Source organism: Podarcis vaucheri (assembly GCF_965113315.1).
Source record: "Podarcis vaucheri genome assembly, chromosome: 10".
In the NCBI taxonomy this organism is placed as follows: Eukaryota; Metazoa; Chordata; class Lepidosauria; order Squamata; family Lacertidae; genus Podarcis; species Podarcis vaucheri.
In genome coordinates, this window is record NC_138748.1 from 46,771,248 (window position 1) to 46,793,827 (window position 22,580).

Sequence of the window (22,580 nt, forward strand, 5' to 3'; positions counted from 1 at the left end):
CTCCACCAACATAACCTCACCATTTCATCCTTCCTAATGATGGCAGTGACGGGAGGTCAGGCAAGTGGTGCTGCATACTAATCACTACAGTCTGTATAGCACACTGCTGGTACCAGGCAAGCATTTTGGGCATAAAGTAGTTTTAGCAGTGGGTGGTATTCAGTGCTAGGCCTACTCAAAGTAGACCCATGGCATTTATATACACAACTTAGATCCGTTAATTTTAATGGGTCTACTCTGTTTTAAACTTAGTTGAATACAACCCAGTAGAAATAACACTTCCCATTCCTTTCTACTTCCACAAATCTCTCCTTCCAGGAGTTCCCTGTGGACTTTTCACTTACCTGTGTGCCGATGGGAGCTGCGTGAAGAAACCCAACCCTCAGTGTGACTCAGTCCCTGACTGCAAGGATCGCTCTGATGAGATGCACTGTGGTGAGATGTTAATAGGAGAAGATCTGCTCTAGTTTAGTGTGGGCAGCCAAATCAGAGGAGACCCTTCTATTTATAGTGGTATTGGCAGAGGGGCTCTAAAGATGATTCTGTCATGAGCTGAGTCTATGGGGCCTCTGCCCATACACACTAACCTGCAAATAAGTCCTATTGAACTTAATTGGACAGGGATGGGGAACCTGTTGTTCTCCAGGTACTGTTGGACTACAGCTCCCATCATTCCTGACAACTGACCATGGTGGCTGGGGTTGATAGGAGTTGTAGTCCAATTATCTCTAGAGGTTCCCCCACCCCTGTAACAGGACTTACATTTGAATAGACATGCTTAGGACTATGCTGTTAACGCAAGTATGACGAGCCTGTGTCCCTCCAGATGTTGATGTGCCAGGACTCTCGCTATCTCTGACCAGTGGCCATGCTGACTGGGCCTGATGAGAGCTGGAGTCCAGCAACACCTGGAGGGACACAGCTTTCCCATCCCTGTTAGCATCTCAGATGGTAATAATGATGTCTTGCTAATAGCGCTGTCAGGGTGGGCCTTCAGGGATGCGGCAGATGCACTGCAGTTAAATGCTCAGCTTGGAGATGATCCAAAATGCTTGGTTCACATTATGCTGAGGAACCATCCTTGGCTTTCTGAATCAATAGTATTTGTTTATAATAAGCACAAGGCGAACATGTTTGTCTGTCTTCTGAGGTGATGATTTACAGGAGGTGCCAAAAAAGATGGGGATGGCTCAACACAGAGAGCTCCAGTCCTTGTTTTTTAAGGACTTGGTTTTAAGTTGTTTCCCTCTTTCCTCAGACTGTGGATTGCAACCTGCACTGAACCGCATTGTGGGTGGTGCCCATTCTGTGGAAGGGGAGTGGCCATGGCAAGCTAGTCTCCAGGTGCGGGGTCATCATGTTTGTGGTGGGACACTGATTGCAGATCGCTGGGTGATCACCGCCGCTCACTGCTTCCTGGATGACAGGTGATTTGGGGTGATGGGGAAGGACAGCTGGAATCTCTAGAAATGATACAATTCAAGTAGTCCATTAGCCACCACTCAGATAAGCCTCCCATCACTACCTGATGACGTTTGGGTCCACGTCTACTATGTTATTCCGGGCCTCCTTTATTTGACTCCAACGTCCCCTAGGGTGAACCAGTCAGTTCAGAATGCAACAGAATTCTCCAGCTAAGGAATTGTAATTGCAGACCTCTGCAGATTGGGGGCACACTGTTAATGGAAAAGGGAGGAGGCCGCAGCCCAAAGGGACCCAAAGTTCACAGGTTCGATCCAGGGCATCTCCAGGTGAAAGGCTCAGGTAGCAAGTAAGGGGAATGGTCTTGAATCAACTGCTGCCAGTCAGAACTGGTCGTCCACACTGTGAGAACTGGATCCCAGACTAGATGGGCCATTGGTGTGATCCAACAGGCTCATCTTATGTTCTCAGTAACAATGCTGAGCTAGGTAGATAATAGTGTGACCTGGTGTGAGGCAAGATCCTTGACCCTGTCCCCGTGAGCAGTCTTTTGGGTGCTGGAGAACAGGAGTGGCGTGCGTGCAAAGATCTTGCCAAAACCCTTCCCTGTCCTTTTCCTTTCCAGGCAGGCTTCCCCCACTGTCTGGACAGTCTACCTTGGCAAGCAGCTTCTGAATGTCAGCAGCCCAAACGAGGTCTCCTTCAAGGTGATTCGTATCCTGCAGCACCCGTACTACGAAGAGGACAGCCATGACTACGATGTGGCGCTGCTGCAGCTCGACCACCCAGTCATCTATTCAGCCTTCATCCAGCCTATATGTCTGCCTGCCAGCTCCCATCTCTTTGAGGCAGGGCTCCTGTGCTGGATCACAGGATGGGGTGCAACTAAGGAAGGAGGTAATCCGCAGTATGTATATATATATCACATCCTTTCCAAGAGTCCCCTTTCTGCAGCTTTTTAAAATAAGAATCTAACCGAAGCCATGCAATTGGCAGCAACCTTGCGAGAACACCTCTTGAGTTTTGCAGAAACGGTGCATGTACAATGCTTAGGTGTGTCCTGTCCTGTCAAAAACCCAACTCACCATCATAAAGTAGTATGACAAGCTAAGGCAGAATGTCATCGCTGCAACCTGCTTTGCAGCAAGATGCTCCCAAGCTCCCCCTAGCGAATCTTTCCAGAAAATCATGCAAGCGTATGGATGGTATTTCAAAGTATCGGGTTTGCCAATAAGCTTGTTTGGGGGGGGTGGATATATGGGGAGGTTTTCACTGCTTCTCCTGCCTAAGACCTACTGAATGGGCAGGAAATGCAAATGTGGAATAAAATATGTGTTGTGGAGAATTTCATGAGGAGGTAGGATTTCTTTTTCCTTCAGTCAATCTTGCTGACCTTTGTACCCGACATGCAGGTCCCAGCAGTAAGATTTTGCAAAGGGTGAGTGTGCCGCTAGTGCAGCAGGACATGTGCAATGAAGCCTATCACTACCAGGTTACGTCCAAGATGCTCTGCGCTGGCTACCACGATGGAAAGAAGGACTCTTGCCAGGTAACTGGGTGCACCACATCCCACAGCACAGAAAGGTCTTCTCAGGCCCTTGTCAACAAACTTTCTTGTTTCCATGCAACTCATTGCATGGCCAGTTTCAAAGCACATTTGTCTCCTTCTCTTCCACTTTTTCCCCCTGACCTGACTGGTGTTTTTTCCTTCTCCTCTCTTCCTAGGGCGACTCTGGGGGACCCCTTGCCTGTCAGGAGCCGAGCGGCAGGTGGTTTCTAGCTGGCCTGGTGAGCTGGGGAATGGGATGTGCACGTCCGAATTACTACGGGGTCTACACCAGGATCACCAGTGTAATGGAATGGATTAAGCAAGCCACGAAGAGCTGAGCAAATGCCCAACCCGTTTTCTCTTTCGAGGCAATGCAGGCTGCGTGGAGGAGCCACCTGCAGGCCTCACCCCTCTCTCTCCCATGTCCTATATTTGTTGGGACATCCCACATCAGCTCATGTCCCACTTAATATTCAACTGTTGATAGTCAAAGATACAGTGCTGGGTAGCAGAAAGCATCTGCAAGGACCACAAGTGAGGTGGGACTGATATGAAACCCAAAATGTGAGGTGTCCCTGACTTATGAGGAACTGCAAGTTATGCTCCCCTGCCTTTTGGTCAGTTGCGTCTTTGGTGCTACCAAAGGCAGTGTCTGTCATTGGTTTGTTTTCTACGATAACCAGGGATGGGTAATCTAAGAACAAGAATGGGGAACCTTTGGCTCTTCGGCAGTTGCTAGATTCCAACTCCCATCCTTCCTGTTGGCTGCAGCTGATGGGAACTGGAGAAATGCTTAAGCCTTCACCTTAAGCACCCCAAAAACTTGGGCACTGATCCAACACATGCTCAATTACTAACTAGCTACATTTCAAACATTAAATTTGGCCAGAGTAAAGCAAGCGAACAGCAGAAAGCATATTGGAGCTGCTCACAAGACTAGAACTCTGTGGAACTCTGCTGAGAGTGGGACGCAACCCCCCACAAAGAAAAATCAGTGGGGGTGGCCGAAGAGTTTGTGGAAAGACATAAATGCAGTGGGGGGGGGATAATCTGAGGGCCCCCAGTTGCTGCTGGACTCAGTCTGCCACCATCCGTAACAAGAGATGTACACTTTCTAGAAATCTTGAGGACTGGGGCAGGGCGGGGGGTGGAGGGAGAGAAAAAGAAACCAAATATATGCAATACTAAGCTTCTTATCAAACCCATTTTTACTGCTTTACCAGCATCCAGCATCTTATAACTTAAATATAAAATTGTAGCATTTGACATATTTATGAAATTTGAAATGATCAATGCCTTAGCTTTGTACAAGCAATATTGCAAATGTAGCCAATTGTGGCCTATTTCGTTTTCTGGGTCTTTGTCAGGATTCTGTTCCCATCCAAACCTTTTGATCCTCCAGTAAGGCAAGATGGCAAGTGCCTTGTTTCCTAGTTTGCAGCAGTGTGTTATCCGAGGCTGGAGATAGAAAGGTTAACCAGAAGGTAGGACCAGCTGAAAACAACAGAAGCAGCAGGGTGTTTGCTTCTGGTATCTCCAAAAGGTTGCCAGAAGACAGCAAGCAGCAATTAACAAGCAATGAAGACCCTGTATGCTTCTCTCTCGACAGCAGCACATCAGGGATGAGAGAACCTGTAGCCCTCCATATGCCATTGGAGGACAACTCTCATCATCCTTGACTGTTGGCCATACTGGCTGGGGCTGATGGGAGTTGGGGACCCATACCTGCCTTAACCCATCAGAGAAGGTTAAGTCCCAAGTTTCATAACAAAAGTTTTATTGCCCTAGATTTCATCTCTAGGTTCTATTCCTTTGTCTTTTAAGCCCGATGGAAATTATCTATCCTATGACCATTTTCAAATACTATGACAAGCAGAAACTGGTGACATGCTCCTGAAGATATAAACATGTTTGGGCTGAAGGACTGCAGCCACTCCTATTCCAAAACACACAAACCGAGTGTGGAGTTTTGCCTCCTGGAGGGAAAAAAAACGTAAGACAGCTGGCAGAGTTCAAATGCCTTTATAGAGAAAACGGTTCTATACATAAAAGAGCACCCAGCTCACATACGGTGAGATGACGCAAGAATTTATTCAGGAGTTATTACACAGCAATCTCAGGCACAGTTTTGTGGCTACCATCCAATCTTAACAGAATTAGCGGCAGAGCCTGCTGTAGTAAAATGGGACTGGCTTTCTGTTAGAGGTGTTCTCTTCCTGACCTAACACTCCAGGAAGTATCCTCCTGTCATTCCCATTTATTGAAATAAAGCAGAACCAGTGGCCCTACAGTTGTTGTTGTTGGGACTCCCAACTCGCATCAATCCCAGCCCGCAGGGTCAGTGGCCTGGAATGATGGGAGTTAAGAGTCCAACACCACCTTGGAGGACCACAGATCCCCTGTCTCTGATATAGTGTTCTATTCAGGGGTGAGTGTATTTGTGAGTTCAAGCCTATCAAGAAACTGCCTCCCTACAGAGCAAACATGGGAATTTGGAATGGGAGACAAAAAAGCTGTAAGGCTGTGCTCTGCTGTTCCCCATAGGGGTCGCTGTGACTGTGGTCCAGTTCACATGCCACACTAAGTCAAACCATGGCTGAGTGAAGCCATGAGGGTCCAGACTCCAGGAGAGGGGACTGTGACTGCTTTGCTCACCAGTTGCTCCACTGATACAAGCCATGACTTTGCCTAGCCTATCATCCAAACCTACACTTGTGATTTACCTCTCTCCAGACTAACCATGAACTCTCACCAAGATTTGTGGCTTATGGCTCATGGTGTCTCTGCAAATGTTAAACCATGAGCCTGGGTTCAAATTACAGTTGTACTTTGAAAGTCGAACGGAATCCGTTTGACTTCCAAAACGTCTGGAAACCAAAGTGTGTCTTCTGATTTGCAGCCAATTGGAAGCTGCGGAAGCCCCGTCGGACGTTTGGGTTCCAAAGAACGTTTGCAAACCAGAACGCTCACTTCCGGTTTTGCGGCATTTGGGATCCAAGGTACGACTGTACTTTAAATCTAGGCTTGGCACAGCTCAGAACAAAAAGGGGGAATGTAAAGCAGCGGAAGCAGCAGCAGCATCCTCTCCTGGAGGCCAGGTGCTCGCCCATCTGCACTAAGCCATGGTTTGGCTGGGGGTGGGGGCTGTGAACCAGGTCAGCAGGAAATGCCAACCCTAGGGCTTGTGGGGCAGGGGAGCGGAGAGATCTGCTGAAGGCAAAACACACACCTCTTCCATCCGTGTAAGAGTGGCTCATAATTTGTGACAAACGTAAAATGCTGTGTAAAAAGGTCCACAATGCAATATTATTCTAACTCCACCCGCACCGCACCCCCCGGCTGTGTTTTTTTTTATTTTGAAAAAAGTACAGTACAAAAATAAAGACTTTAAAATTAACATTAAAAAAACAACAACATTGATCAGCATCATATCCTGAGACATCTGGTTTGTAACAGCTTAAAGTGACAAGAACAAGCAAAGCCAGAGAAGCCAAGTGAACGGGAGAAAGCTGGATTAAGACAGAGGAAGGAGGCGGCAGAAGAGGGGCAAGTGGAAGGAGGGAAGGAGAGAGAGAGGGAGAGGGAGGGCAGGGGTCATGCACATAAAAGCACTAGTAGCCTGAAGGGCGATGTGATATTCATATTCAGGCCACAGTGGATTGCAGAGGTTCCTGCACAGAAGGAGAAAGGAGAAGCCTGCACTCCTAGAACCAAATTCTCCAGCTCTCATTGCAGAGGACAATGAGGGCTTCTTCGTAATGGAAAAGACAGCCCTTCTGCTAAATCCTGAGTTCTAATTCTGAGGAAGAGGGAACGCTTCTCATGGACCAGGAGCTACAGTGCAATATCTTTTCCTGCCAAGAAAACGTAAGTTTTTACAATTATCGGCAGGAAGGCAGATGTGGGAACTTGCAAGCAAAGTACCAGCAAGATCCACACCTCCCTTCCAAAGGATTAGATAGCTGCTTCTAGGAATAGAACTTGTACGAAGATACTGAAAATGATTGCTACACTCTTCTGTTTCCACCTTCAGTTGAAATCAGTATCCTTAAGAGCACTTAACTCTGTATTGGATTGTGGACAATGCCTGGCCACAGAATCTGGCTTCTTGCGAATCCAAATTTTCAGTTTCTAGGCTTCAAGGTTGTGAGCTTGTTGAAGGGAGGCGGATGCGCTAGGAGAGAGGATGGGCCAAAATGAGCAGCCCCTGTGGAAAACGAGTAACCAAGACTATTAGGGGAAGGGAGGAGGACATGGAGCAGATCTGCTATGTGTTGCATCAATTCCTGCCCCTCCCCATCCTGCACCTAGGCCCTGATTTCTCCTCCTGCTAGTTTTCCCAGACCACGCTGCTTGCCCTCCGCAATAGTTCTTAAGCACCATAACGAGAAATAAGGATTTATTCTGAGCACAGATACATGGATTCCTGCAGTACAGGATGTGGGTTTCTCTGGTTTAGCACCAAGTGCCTGCCCTGCTGCTGAATGGAGAGAAGCATGTTTTGCACACAGAAGGCTCCAGGCTCAATCTCGGGCTTCTCCAGCTATGAGGGTCAAGGAATAGCGCTTGGACTCCAGACAGAGACCTTGGGGAACTGTTGTCCATCAAAAAATAGACAGCAGTAGACTGGGTAGGCTATTGGCCTACTCTACCACAGAGCAGTGTGGGGAACCTGTGAATCTCCCACTGTTATTGGACTCCATCTCCCATCAGCCCCAGCTGGCATAGCCAATCATCCAGGATGATGGAGTCTAACAACAGCTAGGAGGGCAACAGGTTTCACATTCTTGCTATAAAGGCAGCTTCAGAGGTTCACTGCCGGCAGCTATCTCTCCCCTGCTCCCTGGCCGAATTGCATTTTTCTTCTGCCCCAAGTTTCTTCATCCCACTCCGGGGCTGCAAGGGCTACCCTGGAAGACAAATTCAGGACAAGGGTGCACTAAGCCCACCCAAATGTCCGAGCAAAGGGAAGGGAGTGGGAGTCACTCGTCCAAGTCTGGCAGTGCAGACCAGGGCTGGGCTGGCAGAGGAGGAGGAAGAGATCTAGGCTGGGAAATATTAAAAGATCTTTGTTGGCTCAGGGAGAGAAGAAAGAAGGTGAGGAAAGAAGGATTGGCAAGGCAGGGGGAAATGTGCACAAGTTGAAAAAGCCAAAGTGAAGAGGAACCCAAAAGGGAAGAAGGCAGGGAGGGAATTGGAGGAATCCTGGGGTAGACACAATTCCAATCTGCAACAAATTCAGAAGTAAGAAAAAGAAAAACACCACTACACACACGTGGTTTAGACCTAAATGCAGCAGCTTCCAAAATGAACTGATCTCCCCCCTCCCTCCCTGAGCCTTTGGCCACCAGGTATTGCTTCCTCCCTGCATAAGCATCACCTGCAGAAGCACCCCTTCCGTGCTTCCCCCCACCTGCTCCCGCCAGAAAAGGGAGCATGCGGCTTTAAGGTCCGGTATTGGTTTTGTTCCTGGCTGTCTTCAGAGGTTGGCTGCACCTTTCTCCTCTTCTTCCACTCCGGCTTCCTCTCGCTCCTGCTCCACCACCTTCTCCTCTTCCTCTTCCTCCTGCAGCTCCGCTTCCTTCTGCTCTTCCTCCTCTAGGTCCTCCTCTGTGCTCTGTATCCCAGCATGCAGTACAAAAAAGGAAGGTGGAGCACAAATACTTGCAAGTCTAGCTACTAGATTGAACCTGTGACTTTCTGCACACAAGGCAGATGCTCTGTAGGAGAGGATTTGGGTTCTCAAGAGGTTCAGGAAAGGGCGGCCAAAATTATCAAGGGGGTGGAGCGACTCTCCTATGGGGAATGACTGAAGTCTTTGGGACTTTTCAGTTTAGAGAACAGGCAAGTAAGAGGGGGCATGATAGAAGTTTATAAAAAAAAACTTAAGCATGGCATGGAGAAAGCAGATAAAGAATAGTTTTTCTCACTTTTTCCTAACCCACGTGGACATCTAAAGAAGCCAAATGTTGGAAGATTCGGGACAGATAAAAGAAACTAGTTAAACTATGGAACTCACTCCCACAGTAGGCAGTGAAGGCCACCAACACTGGTGGCTGTAAAAGAGGATGAAGGGACCAATGGCTACTAACCTGGATAATAAAATAAATAATAATAATTCATTATTTATACCCTGCCCATCTGCTGGGTTTTCCCCAGCCACTCTGGGCAGCTTCCAACAGAATATTAAAAACACAATAAAACATCAAACATTAAAAACTTCCCTAGACAGGGCTGCCTTCAGATGTCTTCTAAAAGTCAGATATTTGTTTATTTCTTTGACATCTGATGAGAAGGCGTTCCACAGGGCGGGCGCCACTACCGAGAAGGCCCTCTGCCTGGTTCTCTGTAATCTCACTTCTCGCAGTGAGGGAACCACCAGAAGGCCCTTGGCGCTGGACCTCAGCATCCGGGCTGAATGGGGGGGGGGGAGGGAGATGCTCCTTCAGGTATACTGGGCCGAGAACGTTTAGGGTTGCTGAGCAACAGACCCAGTTCCTGTCTGTATTCATTAGGCACAAACCTGCCATGCAAAATTCAGGATTCTGCACAGATGTGCCATCTCTCCCTTGTGCACACAGGCAGCAAGAGGCATTTTCACAGAACCAGAATGGCAAAGGCTTTTGAGGTAAATCTGGAACTGACATGGGAATGGTGTGACTTGGGAGATGGGCTGTGGCCTAAGAATCAAGGGCCAGGTAAAAGGGCTTTGGAGGGCTGTATTTGCCCCCCCCCCAAGCCCTGGGCTTTCCCACCACTGCATGAGATGGACCTAAGCAAACCACAGTCTCTCAGCTTCAAACCTCGCAAGGGGAATATTGGGGATAATATTGATTTTCCTGACAAGAGTACTATAAGGATTGCAACAAGTAATGCCTGCAAAAAGCTCTGGACACTTGACAGCACTACACAAACATGAGGGATTCTTATATTCCTCAAGTCAGGCCTGCTGGGAAATTCAACTTGCTCTGGAATAGCAAGCAAAGGACCACATAAGGCAGGTATGAGATGCTTGCTCTCTGGTGGGGGGTTTTTGGACACACTATCTGCCACATTTCCATGTTCAGCAAAGAAAGTGGGTATGAAATTATGTTTGGTTTGATTTCCCCTCCCCTTCTCATAAGAATTTGAGGGTCATCACCCAATGAAGCTAAACAGTCCAAGATTCAGGACAGACCAAAGGACATAGCACATAGTTAAAACTATGGAACTTGTGGCCATGGGATGTGGTGATGGCCATAAACTTAGATAGCTTTAAAGGGGAATCAGGCAAATTCATGGACAATGCGTCCATCAACGGCCACTAGCCACAATGGCTAGATGTTACCTCCAGTATCAGAGGATGCAGGTCTCCAAGTACCAGATGCTGAGGATCTTGAGTGGAAGAAGATGACTGAGCTCATGTCCTACTTGCAAGTTTCCCATGGGATCTAGTTGGCCATTGTGAAAGATGCCCCTGTGCGTTCCATCTGATGTGAAAGGGTGTTTCATGGCCCAAAGTAGTGTAGTCTTAACCAGCTTGTCATTTAGATTCTTCGCAGCTCAGCTGGTTAGAGTGTGGGGCTGATAACATCAGGGTTGCAGGTTTGATCCCCGTATGGGACAGCTGCATATTTCTGCATTACAGGGGGTTGGATTAGATGATCCTCAGGGTCTGTTTCCCAACTCTACAATTCTATAATTCTGTATCTGAAAACATGGGACTGGTGAAAATTCGAGATGCTAGTGATTTGCCCTCACCTTGGCTTTCCGGCTGGGTTCAGTGCACAGGCCACTGGGCGAGCTGAGGAGCTCTTTGGAGACCACGCACAGGAACTCCGACTGGTCCTCATTCCCATAATTATAGGATGACCCAATATTCACCAGCTGAGAAGTGGAAAAGGAGAGAATGACTTTTACTGCAAAGTAAGCCAAGTGAGGAACATTCAGTACTCCTCTGAAACAAAATTCGGTAAAAATGGGACGCTCCGAGGCTCTGTAGGCCACCTCTGAGCAAACTGTTTTTGAAAGAAGCAGTGAAGAAATGCTAAAAATGAAGCAGTAAATGTGTACACTTCCTGTCTTTGTTGGTTGGTAAAGATTTGGGCATGTGGCCACTTTAAAAGCACACATGATCAAAAAGAGCAGGGATGGGGAAGCTGTTGAAGTCTAACTCCCAACAGTCCCAGACAGCAAAGCTAATGGCCAGAGGGTGGGAGTGGGAGAGGTGGTCCAACACTCCCTGCATAGCCACAGGTTTCCCATCCCTTAAATACAGAGAAAGGACACAACACAAACAAACAAGTAATGGGGAGAGTTGGGGGTAATAGACACCAATTCTTAAGTTACAAGGCTTTGCTAAGGACCAGCATGAATGGAAACAGTTGAGGGAGAGAAGCCCAACATACCTGGTCTCTCAGTGGGTAAGATCTGCTTCCCATATTCCCCTCTGTTGCAGCCAAGTGGCGCTTGTTTGGGTGTCTGAGACTCTGCAGAAGCTAAACCCTGGCAAAATCAATTTCCTTTTTATATAACCCCACCTCTTCCTGCATACCTGTTCAAAACGCCATCCATCTGACATAGTAGAAACCATTTGTGTGAGTTCTTCCTCCTGACACTGCAGAACCCTGTACACGTGTTTCGGAGGCACCTAGGAAAAAAGCAGGGAACACCAGTATTGAGATGTAAAAGCAGACCCCTTTGTCCATGCAGATTCTCATTAGGAGACCAAGCCAGATGGGGCTATCAACATCACTGGGCATCAGATAGTTTTGCCTGCACTATCTACTTGTTGCAGAAAATCAAAGCGAGGGGCAACTGGTGGCTGTGAGCATTTACATCTGGGGAGCAGCTGTAAGCTCAGTAGTAGATCAAATGATCTACCTGTGAAAGGGCCCAGGTTCAAGCCCTGGTATCTCCAGGTACAGCAGGGGAAAACTGTGGACATCCACTGCTGGTCAGCGGAGACAAAACTGAGGTGGTTGGACCAATAATAGACTGGCTTGGTATAAGGCCCCTTCTGATGCACCTATGCAAATAATTCTTTGAGGCGTTCCTCATCAATTCAATTGGCTGCCAGCTCCTGACTCAAAGGCCTCCTCTGCCCCTCTCACATGGCAGGGAAACAGTCAGTAGACTGGATGCGTTCAGAACAGGGATGAGACAGACCACAGTTCGCAAACAGAAGGTCCCAGGTTTCAAGCCTGGCATCTCCAGTTAAAAGGATTCAGCAGCCCATGACGTGAAAAGACTTCAGCCTTCCAGCCACTGCCAATCAAAACAGACACCACTGAGCAAGATGAGCAGAGTGCCTGGCCTGCCCTAAGGCAGGTTGCTAGAGCCTTTCCTTGAAAGCCGTGCTAGAAATTCCCCCGACACATTTTGCAACTGGTGCAGGTCCAATGGCAACCACATGGAGACCTCTGCATGCCAAGCTGGTGACAGACATCTCCACCTGGCTGGCCTCTCCTCTCCAGCTTTCTTAAGTAGGTAACCAGAAGCACTTATTTATATCCCACCTTTTCCTCCAAGGAATACATGGTTTATCCCTCTCCTCAGTTAATTACAACAACGACCCTGTGAAGTAGGTTAAGATGGGGTTGCCATATTTCAAAAAGTGAAAATCCGGACAGGTCCTAGTCCTCCACTCCAACAACTACACTACACTGGCTTCTGCTATGCAGCAGCTATATAAATTAAGCAGGTAAAAAATATGGAGGAAGCAAAATTTCACTTAGAGAAGGGTCAGAGAGATTTCCCTTGGAGCCTGAATTTGTTCTGTTGAATGTTTTAATGTGTTGTAAACTGCTTTTGAGATTCCCCCCCCCCCTTTAAAATGTAAAGTGGTATGGAAACGAAACAAAATAATAATATATTTCATTGGGTGGAGGGAATGGAGCCTAGCTGTCCTGCTGTGGCGACCGTAACCTAGGTTCTAGGTGCCATTTGGCAATTACCTTATATATCTGAGTTTCTTACACTGCTTGAAAAGTGTGCTGGCTTCTTGTCCTTCTGCTACCATGAGGGACAAGAGCCCAGGAGTCTGGAACGCCCCCATTCCATTGAGCATCCACAGATCTCCCTCTGCTTCTCAAACAATTTATTTTCTCCAATTTTCTCTCTATTCCTGCCTCCCCGTATCTCCAAACCATGCAGAGAAGCAGAATCTCAGGAGTCTCCCTCCCAGCAATGATTCACCACCCTTTTCTACTTTGCAATTAAAACTGTAATCTGAGATCCAGGCTAGGGAGTGCTCAGAAATTAAAACAACCAGATTCATTCACTTCCTCCTCTGGGGGGGATGAAAGATTGGCCTTCTTTCTTCTACCAGTTCTGCAAGATTTCCTGCTTGCGCATCCTCAGAAGGTAGAATTTAAGATTTTCTGCCGTTCTGGGGAGGTGCAAAGCCCCCGGGTTTTCATCTCATACATGAAGGCTCCCTGTTATTGTTAGTATTTTTCTTTTCTTGCCAAAGGCCTTCTGGGGCCATTCAGTTCACACCTGTGTTATAGTGTAGTCCTTTTCTTCCAGCCTGTCCTTGATTAGCCTGATTAGAGACCCGATGTTGTAGAATTCGGCTTCTTCCAGAACCCCTAGAAATAAAGGCAGAGAGCGCAAGAGATAAAATAATGAGCACCGAGCCACTGAGCTGACTCATTGTCAAGCAGCTCTCGATAAAAATACTCATCCTTTGTTACCATCATCTAGTCATTCTATAACCAGACAGCTGGTTAATTCTGGATCCTGAGCCAGAGTTATATTGCCGCAGAAGTTTAAAGATTACACAGATGAAATTTTGAAAAGCAGCCTGCTATTAACAGTGACTCTGGGAAGCAGGGCTCATACCCTAAGTCCATGTACAGCGAGGAAGGGTGAATTCACTGGGCGCTTGAGCTAACTGGGCACTTGAAAGACAAGCAGATTTATTGTGACATACACACCTTGTGGAGCTACAGGCTTTCATTATTATTATTTTTTGAATTTTATTTATTTATTAAAGTTCTTATGTTACATCGGTAAACATTACTATATTACATGACAAGGCTTATTGTACTATAATTTTCAACTTGTATACAAAGTTTATATATTAAAAGAAATGGGGGGGAAACAAGGGCAAAAAACTATTCCAAAATCATATATATACCAACACTTTGGACTTCCTGTCTATCCCGTTGTATATTCCTTTTTTTCAAATGAATGTACTCTTATTATTGTATATTTCTTTACATTTTATCTAATACATTCCTGTATCAATATGTACTCTTGGTCTTATTTCTCAACTCAGTCTCTCTCCAACCTCAATCGAATACTTACCTTGATCATGGAGCTAAAGGCTTTCAATGGCTACTAGCCATGATGGGTATGGTCTGCCGCCATTATTTGAGGCAACGTGCTTTTGAATACCAGTTGCTCAAAACCACAGGAAGGGAGAGTGTTATTGCACCCAGGTCTTACTTTGGGGCTTCCCATGGGCATCTGCTTTGCCACTGTGAGAACAGGATGCTCCACTAGATGGACTCTGATATAGCAGGTTCTTATTTTCTTATGTGCTCCTTTGTTGCTGGCTCCATAGGGATGCTTTGATCCCATAGGTAGGCTGAATCACATGTGTACTCCAAACACATCAGAACCAACTAGCAAGGCCATCCTATTATATATATTTTTTCAAAATACAAGCATGACAAATAGAGAAATAAAAACAGGAAAGAAAGAAAAAATACAATTGACTTCCCATCCATCTTCCATGGTTTCCTTAAATTAACAGTTGTGGTTTGAGGACCCGATCCCCGCTTTGTGGAATGAAGGCACACAGACACAGCATATAAGGTTAATGGGCAAGAAAAGGCCACAAATTTATTGATTACAGCAAGTGAGAAGGTATTGGCTTAGGCACTGGACCACAACAGATTGACTCCACCCACTCAGAGAGGGGGTGAGCCCAAAGGGGGTTTATTCACCAGAAGGTGGAGCCTGTTGATGCTAATACAACTATAAGCTCTCCCCTGATGTCACCGAGGGTCGTGCCATGGCCCCCCGCCACACAGGCATCGGACAAGATCCACGACCACCAGATTCCTTTAACGGAATACCCTAATTTGAAGGGGTAGGCGATGGCCACACCTAGCCCTTCCACACACCAACAACACATTCCAGTGGCTAACTGCCACAACGAGACGGTGAAAATAAGGCAGAATGGCTGGCGCAGCAGTAACTTAAACTGCAAACCACGCCCCCTCCAAACTGCCCAGTTGGGTGCTTACCTGTGGGCGTGGTGCGCCAGCCAGGTGAGTGGGGCATAACGCCCCCTGTGTGATGCAGAGATCACGTTCCGCCCACAACACTTCCCCTCTTGTAGGAGGAGAGGCTTTACTGCTGCATATTCTATTTTAAGCAAAGCCATTTTACCTCTATATTTCCCTCCATATAGTTAGTAGGATTGGAATATTACTTGTAGTTTAAGACTGAATTCTGGACACAATGGAAATGTAAAAGATTTGGATTATCATAAAAGATGCGGGAGGAAATGATTAATAATAGGACCCACAAAGGGGAGAATGGAAGTTCAGGAGATTCCTTGGGATCTTGTTTTTATTAATTTTGTTTGATATATCTCTGTAAAATGTTACTTTGAAAAACCAAATAAATAAATTTATATTATTTCCCTCCACATAATTTTAAACAGCTGAGCTTACTCCAAACCGACTGGTGCCTTAACATTTTTACAATAGTTTTTCAAATAATCTACAAATGCTTTCCAATCTTCTTTAAATCTAGCCTCTTCTTGTTCTCTAACGCTACTTGTTAGATTTGCTAATTCTGCATACCCCATCAATTTCATTTGCCATTCTTCCTTTGTGGGTGAAGCATCCTGTTATGTACATGGCCATCCCATGTTTCCTGCAAGTTCAATGCACCATACAAAGCTGCCCTCCACCCCTTCTATTTTTAAATCCTCACACCCGTGAGACAGGTTGTTAGGCTTGAGAGCAATTAATCTCAAGGCCACCCAGTGTGCTCAGTGGGGCAGATGGGAGTTGTAGTACAACAATATCCGGAGGGCACTGGGTTGGCGAAGAGGAACTAAACTGATAGCTAAAGTAATGGGCAATGAAAAGAAACCTTTCATAACATAAGCAAAGGATTGCTGGCTCTTCTTTCAAAAATGATAGTGGTTCAATTGTGGCTGGGCAGAACTCTTAAGAGAAGATGAAGAAAACACTTTTAGTTTTAGAGCTTGTTTCTGTGCACACTGCCTGAAGCCAAGACTTCCACAGCACTGTGGAGTCAAATGAGTCTAAATTTCCTAGAGGCAGGGAGAATACAAGTAACTGCAGTCTACATACCAAGCACCAAGATACAACTTGCAAGAGAAAAAGATTCCAAACCTAAATAAGTTGATAACTATGTTCAAAGTAGGGGTTTTTCAAAGGGTGTGTAGTGAGGAACAGCTATTGGCTTAATGAATGCCGGACAGAGTTGATTCTGGCTATACAATGGACACCAGAAAGGAAATTCAAAGCTAACAAGAAAATACGGAGAGAAAAGAAAGCTACAGGGGCGGGGGGGGGAGGGAATGTTATTATTGCTAATGTTTAAATAAATGCTAAAAATTATTACTATTATATACCCTTCATTTGTGGATCACAGAGCAGTTTACAATATAAAAACACAAAAATTCATAATGTAGTAACGAACAAAAACTATGCCCCCCCCCCCCAGTTTAAAAGGTCAGGTTATTTCATTAGCCAAAGGACTGGGACAGTCATCCCCAAACTCAGCCCTCCAGCTGTTTTGGGACTACAACTCCCATCAGCCCTAACAGGACCAGTGGTCAAGGATGATAGGAACTGTAGTCCCAAAACAGCTGGAGGGCCGAGTTTGGGGATGCCTGGCCTGGGAGAAGAGGAATGTTTTTACTGGTGCCTACAGATATGTTATAAAGGCGCCAGGTGCGGCTCCTTGGGGAAAGCATCCCACAAATGGGGAACCACTCCAGAAAAGGCCCATCATTTTATTATAGTATTTATTTCTACCATTGGTATTTATGCCCTCTGCAAAGTAAAAAGACTTTGCAGAGATGCCACAGTTATAAAGATGTCCCAGTTGACCTTAAGGATGGCAACCCCAGAGGGGCACTTGACGTAAATGAGAGCAAAGGAAGGAAAATGCTGCAGCTAATGTTGAAAATGCAATCCAGCACTCTTTTAACAGTGCTCAAAACTAAAACGGCAAATGGCCGCTATATACACACACACACACACACGTATACAAATGTGGGAAGTGTACACATGCACAGCCACAGAGAGCGAGAAGCTGGGTGGCACATACGACAGAAGTTGTAAATCTGAGTTGTTAAATTGGAAGCAGAACCTAGCACTTGAAAAACAAACAGCATGTCCACATATATTCAGGACAATACCAGTCTAGGTCCTGGAACACCTTTAGAGCAAATTTACCTTTAATAATGCGAAAGCTGGATTTCAAAGGTCTTTGGGGGTGAAAACTGTAACAAAATTAATTTTGTGCAAGAATGTATTTCCCCCTATGTAAACACTGAAAAAAATGCTATGATTAGTCTATCCATATTGCAGGGGGGGGGGCATTGTGCCTGAAAAAGCATAGCTCACATATTGCTATACTAACACTTGGGAGAGGGGCTCAGAGAGAGAGTTGAGAGAGTTGTGTATGACAATCCTGCAGTGTTGCTATCCAGGGTGCTTTAGGGAAATGCCACTGGAAAAAGCTAGTAAGTTAACTGCAGCAGCAGCAGCATAGGGGGAGAAGGGGAGTTTTTATTTATTTACGTATTGCATTTATTTCCTACTTTTTTTCCTCTCTCCGAGCAGCTCAAGGTGGCCAGCATGGTTCTCTCCTCATTTAATCCACATACCGACCCTGTGAGGTAGAGAAGGCTAAGAGGCCGCAACTGGCCAGAGGTCAGAATGATTATTGGAAATGTGCTGTTGCTGCAAATATAAACACTTAGATGGGTATATATTTGCCTACCAAAGGCTCAAATCCTTTTGCTCAATAGAGATGGAGTTGCAAGGGAGGAGAGTGGCTGTTTCGACCTGTAACAAAAAAAAATGCTGAATCTATTACTAGGGAGGTATAAATTATTAAAATTATTAAATAACAAAAAGCATTATTAAAATGCACTGCTTTTTGAATTATCAACGCATGGGCTCCCAGACTTTGGTTGACATAAATATCTTCTGACAACTTTCTCCACCTGCAATCCAAAATGCCACGCCTACCATTACACAGAATGTAGTATCGATAGCCTAACAATTTCCGGTGAGCTTTAACAATCAATCCCTCTTCCCAGAGAACTCTGGGAATTGTGTCACTTTGAGGAGAATAGGTGTCTCCTAACTCGCTACACCCTTAACAAACTACAGTTCCCAGGATTCTTTTCTTTTTGGGGGGTGGAGCCATGACTGCTTAAAGTGATACGAAAAGTGCTTTAAATGTATAGTATAGATGCATCCTACTTGTGTGACAACAGGTTAAACCTTCCCTAGCATGAAAGCACAATTATGGGAGTAGCTCCTTTTGTCAGTCAGATATCTTCCTACATGGGTGTGCACACACAGAGAGATTTGTTTTTTTGGCCCTCCACTCCACCCACAAAAGATAGTACAAGTTTGCATGTGACACAGAGCATATGCAAAATGTGGTACAGATTTGTCTCCTCTTTTGCGAATGGAGCTGAGGGCCCAATCCACACCTTTACCAGGGCCCAGCAATCCTGTTGGCAGCCCTGTGCCCTCGTGTGTGGATAGCAGTTTCACATAAGGATGGAATTCTGTACCTATTGCATACTCTTAAGGGTGATGAAGAAATATATGAATAAATCAATAAGTACGGAGAACACTTTAAATGAATACAAGCACAGAGTGCCAAAGATAGAGGAGACGATAATCCATGAATACATGGAGTTGGTACTCAAATGAAGGCGACCCATTTAGGTTAAGCAGAGAGGAGGGAATAAATCAACTGTCCCATTATTCAGTTTGGGATTAATGCAGGTGAAATGGTTTCCACGCCCCTGAGCAGGGTTCTGGAACAGCCTCTCGTGAATAGTACTAAACAGAAGGGCAAGCTGTGCATCATGAAAAATGGAAAATAATTATTGAGCTCTCTGATGCCCTGCTGGAGCAAAGACTATCCCCCCCCTCCTAAATTATGTTCTATCGCAGAAGAGAAATGGGACATGGAACGATGGGAGGTGCAAATGAGGTCAGCTTCAAGGAAATAAAGTCTCTGTACAATGAACCCCTTTTAGTCAACCAAGGAGAATCAACTAATCAACAAGTTTTGAACCCATGAAGAAGGCTACCCTCTCCAGAAAGACAAATTAGTGACCTCAGTAAGAGATATAGGGATATATATTGGCTTTCGATCGTTAACATGAGATGCTGCTTCTTGCAACATAGGCAAATAAGCATTTGTCATCTGCTATGCTAATCTCTGGTTATTTGCATCCATCACCTCCCCAGAGGCATGCACAACCTCCTCCGCTGCCTAGTTAGCAATAGCAATAGGCACTTAATGAATCCACAGTGGAAACAGAAGGATGCTTAGGAACCAGCATTCTGTTATTACCCAGAACCCGCTCAGACACACCATCTTATTTCAAACCCTGACCTTTCAATATCTTTGTTTCCTTCCGCAGAAGCAGATGAATAAAGGACTATGGCCACTGAAAGCTTCAATCCCAGGGGGCAGTGGGAGATGAGGGAGAGGACCTTCCTTTTTTGACATGACCACAGACGTTCTAGTCATCAATGTTTAAGAGGACCTTGATGAGCTTTCTGATTCCTGCCCATGCCCCAGAGATGGGGTGAGGATAAAAGCAGAATACCAAAATTGCACCACGCCACCAGTCAGGGTCATCCATAACTGCTTGTCAGAGCAAGCATTTCTTCCACTGTGTTTACTCCTGGCTTGCGATGCAGAAAATGAAAGTGGAGCAGCTCAAAGACAACTCTTGCTCTTGACTTGTCTACCCCCATTCCCCTGAGAAAGAGGTGGTTTATTAGGATATAGCTTAAGCTGGTAAGATAGCTACACCTGCTCCAGGTTCAAGATTAAGCCTGGGAGATGTATCACGGCTGAAATCACCACTGCTCCCAAGTCACTCTGCCACCGCACAGGATGGGGGCTTCGTTAAACCTCTCCGCTGAGGCCCCGACAGCTGTGCACCCCTCAGTGGAGCAGTTTAAAGAAGCCGTCCCCTATGCGAAGGTGGCAAGGGAGCCCTGCGGACAAATCCTGACAAGCTCCATCCACAGAGCGATCTTCGCATGGGCAGGCAGCCTCTTCCTCCTGGTGCCTGGATCCAGCTGCCTCTTCCCCACCCCACGAGTTACTGGGGTGAAACCACCGCAAACTTCCTCAGCATGGGGGGGGGGGCAGCGGTTTCTTGCCAGGGCCAATGCAGCTTGTACCTACCTCCCTTTTAACATCACAATGTGCTGCCAGATCGCTATGTTTGGCTGGTGATACATCACAATGTTGAAAACCTGACATTGCCCAGCCCTAGTCAAGACAGCTTGGCTGCAATTGCCCACACACTGGTAACCTCCAAGTTGGATTTACTGCAATGTACTCAATATAAGTTGGTTTGGAAGGGCAGGTCAGCGGCTAGATTCTTTTTCTGTAGGAGCCAAGCACCATCAGCATACAACACCTTTGTTTGTGGGATGTGCACTACCTGCCAATCTGCTACTATGCCAAGTTCAAGGTCTGGGCCCTATATACCACTAAGGACCAGGTTACTTGAGAGGCCTCCTTATTCCTTATGTACCCAGTAGGCCACAGCATTCTACAGCAAAGCGACCTCTTCAAGTTCCTAAAATATCAGAAGCCCACTCCACAGTAACTTGGAACAGGGCTTTCAATGTGGTTGCCGCTGTTCTGTGGAACATCATTCCTGTCAAGATAGGATAGGCACCCACTATCTGAACTTTCCAGAAACAGTGGAAGATATTTTTGTTCAAACAGGCTTTTCCAGCCGGATGAAAAGTTGTCCGCCTTAGATTTTCTTTTTGTATTGTTTTTAAACCTCTCTTCAGTTATGTTCAGTATGGTTTTTAAAACTATTTTAGCTGTTTCTATGATGTTTGTAAATTGCCTAGATACATACACAGAAGACGACATAAATTAATATAGAAAGAATGGAAGCGTGTGGATAAGCCAAGTCCAGAATCAAAAACAAGGCAAGGAACACAAAGATTTACATAGCACAGATGCAATTGAAGTAAGAGATGCAATTGGAATAAGAAGTCTCACTTCAGCTGCCAACTGATTCCAAAGGAATGGAGCTGCAAAACGTAAACGCCTGGTTTCTAGTGCATACTAAGTGCACCTCTGGAACACATAGTGCTCTTAGCAGTGCACCATCTAAGGAGCACAGTTGCCTGGCAGGTATATATAGTGCTATGCGATCCCTTAGGCAATCTGTTCTGCTTGCCTCTGGCTCAGAAGGGAGGGAGGGAAAGCAAGTGATGGTGAAGTTCTCAGTGCCTGCTTGTTTATTGACTATGTCTGGCAAGCATGCAAGTGGTAATAATGAGGCGGCAGAGGAGCAACAACCTGTAAAAGCAAGGGCAATGGGGGCACAGACTCACTGAGGGATGGACCCCCCTCCCAGTGAGGGCTTCCTGCCCAAGGTCCCCTCCCCATTAAACCTGGAGCTGGCACCTTATTCTTCATGGCCCTGGAACAAAGTGTTTTGCTTTAAATTCTCTCTTTGTACCAAGAGGACAAAACTTGAAACATTGAGGACACAAAAGCACAAGTGTATTCTCAAGGATCAAAACTTTATCAACACAGGACAATATATTAGCTCCATTCCCTGTACTCTGTAAATGGAACTACGTTAAATGTTGACATTCCTTTCACACACACGTCATGGATGCAGGGACAAAAAGTTGAGAGAGAGGATCTGTCATAGCACAACAAGAGCCATGGCACCAGCACTCTATTTACAGTGGATGTTAGCAGCACTGTAAACAAAGCATTTCCTTGAAGACTGTTACTTTGCAGTTTAAGCCTTTCCCCCCAAAGCATCTCATGGGCCAAATGGGGAGGCCCGTGGATCAGAAGCTCCCTACCACTGGTTTATAGGCTAGTTCATCCACTTCTTACAGTCAGCTTAAGTCATGCCTTGATGCACTCTGTTTGTTCCACTGGCCATGCCAAGCAACATCAGGCAGTCCTGTACTTGGGTGTGATAACTGCACAGGTCTGAAAACTTACCTTCCTCTGCCATATCTTTATCCAGTACTAGCTTCCCATGCCGGAGGAAATTCAGAATGGGTCCAAAATAAGTGGGATCCCGATCAATGAGATATGCACCCGTCTCATCCTAAACAAAAGAAGCAGACAACAAACAAGCATAAATCTTGTCTCATGAACCACCCTTGAGAGTGTTAATAAGCATCTGGATAGGGGTGATCCAATATACATTGTTGTGTAGACTTAGCATTCATGAAATAAAGGGGGGGATCATCTTATGGGTCAGAACCTGACTAAAGGAGAGGAGGAATAAATGGGCAGATCTCACAATAGAAGAGGTGGGCTCCTCCAATGATCTGTATAGAGACTGGTGCTTTCTAATTGT

At 45.9% G+C, this 22,580-nt stretch overlaps 2 protein-coding genes across 3 annotated transcripts in view; one reads left to right on the plus strand and one right to left on the minus strand.

The window, feature by feature from the left end:
• TMPRSS6 (transmembrane serine protease 6) overlaps nt 1-4,241 on the plus strand; it is a 42,314-nt gene extending 38,073 nt beyond the window's left edge. Inside the window, exons 14-18 of the mRNA XM_082241419.1 lie at nt 319-435; nt 1,259-1,427; nt 2,048-2,319; nt 2,835-2,971; nt 3,148-4,241. Of these exons, the coding sequence (XP_082097545.1) occupies nt 319-435; nt 1,259-1,427; nt 2,048-2,319; nt 2,835-2,971; nt 3,148-3,309 (857 nt within the window). The 3' untranslated portion in view covers nt 3,310-4,241. The remainder of the gene's footprint in view (nt 1-318; nt 436-1,258; nt 1,428-2,047; nt 2,320-2,834; nt 2,972-3,147) is intronic.
• KCTD17 (potassium channel tetramerization domain containing 17) overlaps nt 1-22,580 on the minus strand; it is a 32,972-nt gene that overhangs the window by 7,406 nt on the left and 2,986 nt on the right. The window contains exons 2-6 of one of the 2 annotated variants that reach the window (XM_082241432.1): nt 22,217-22,325; nt 13,451-13,542; nt 11,505-11,600; nt 10,712-10,837; nt 7,583-8,588 (exon numbers count right to left, since the gene is read on the minus strand). In XM_082241432.1, the coding sequence (XP_082097558.1) occupies nt 8,451-8,588; nt 10,712-10,837; nt 11,505-11,600; nt 13,451-13,542; nt 22,217-22,325 (561 nt within the window). In that variant the 3' untranslated portion in view covers nt 7,583-8,450. Of the gene's footprint in view, nt 1-7,582; nt 8,589-10,711; nt 10,838-11,504; nt 11,601-13,450; nt 13,543-22,216; nt 22,326-22,580 lie in introns of those variants that run through there. The other variant, XM_082241433.1, reaches the window with a different exon arrangement.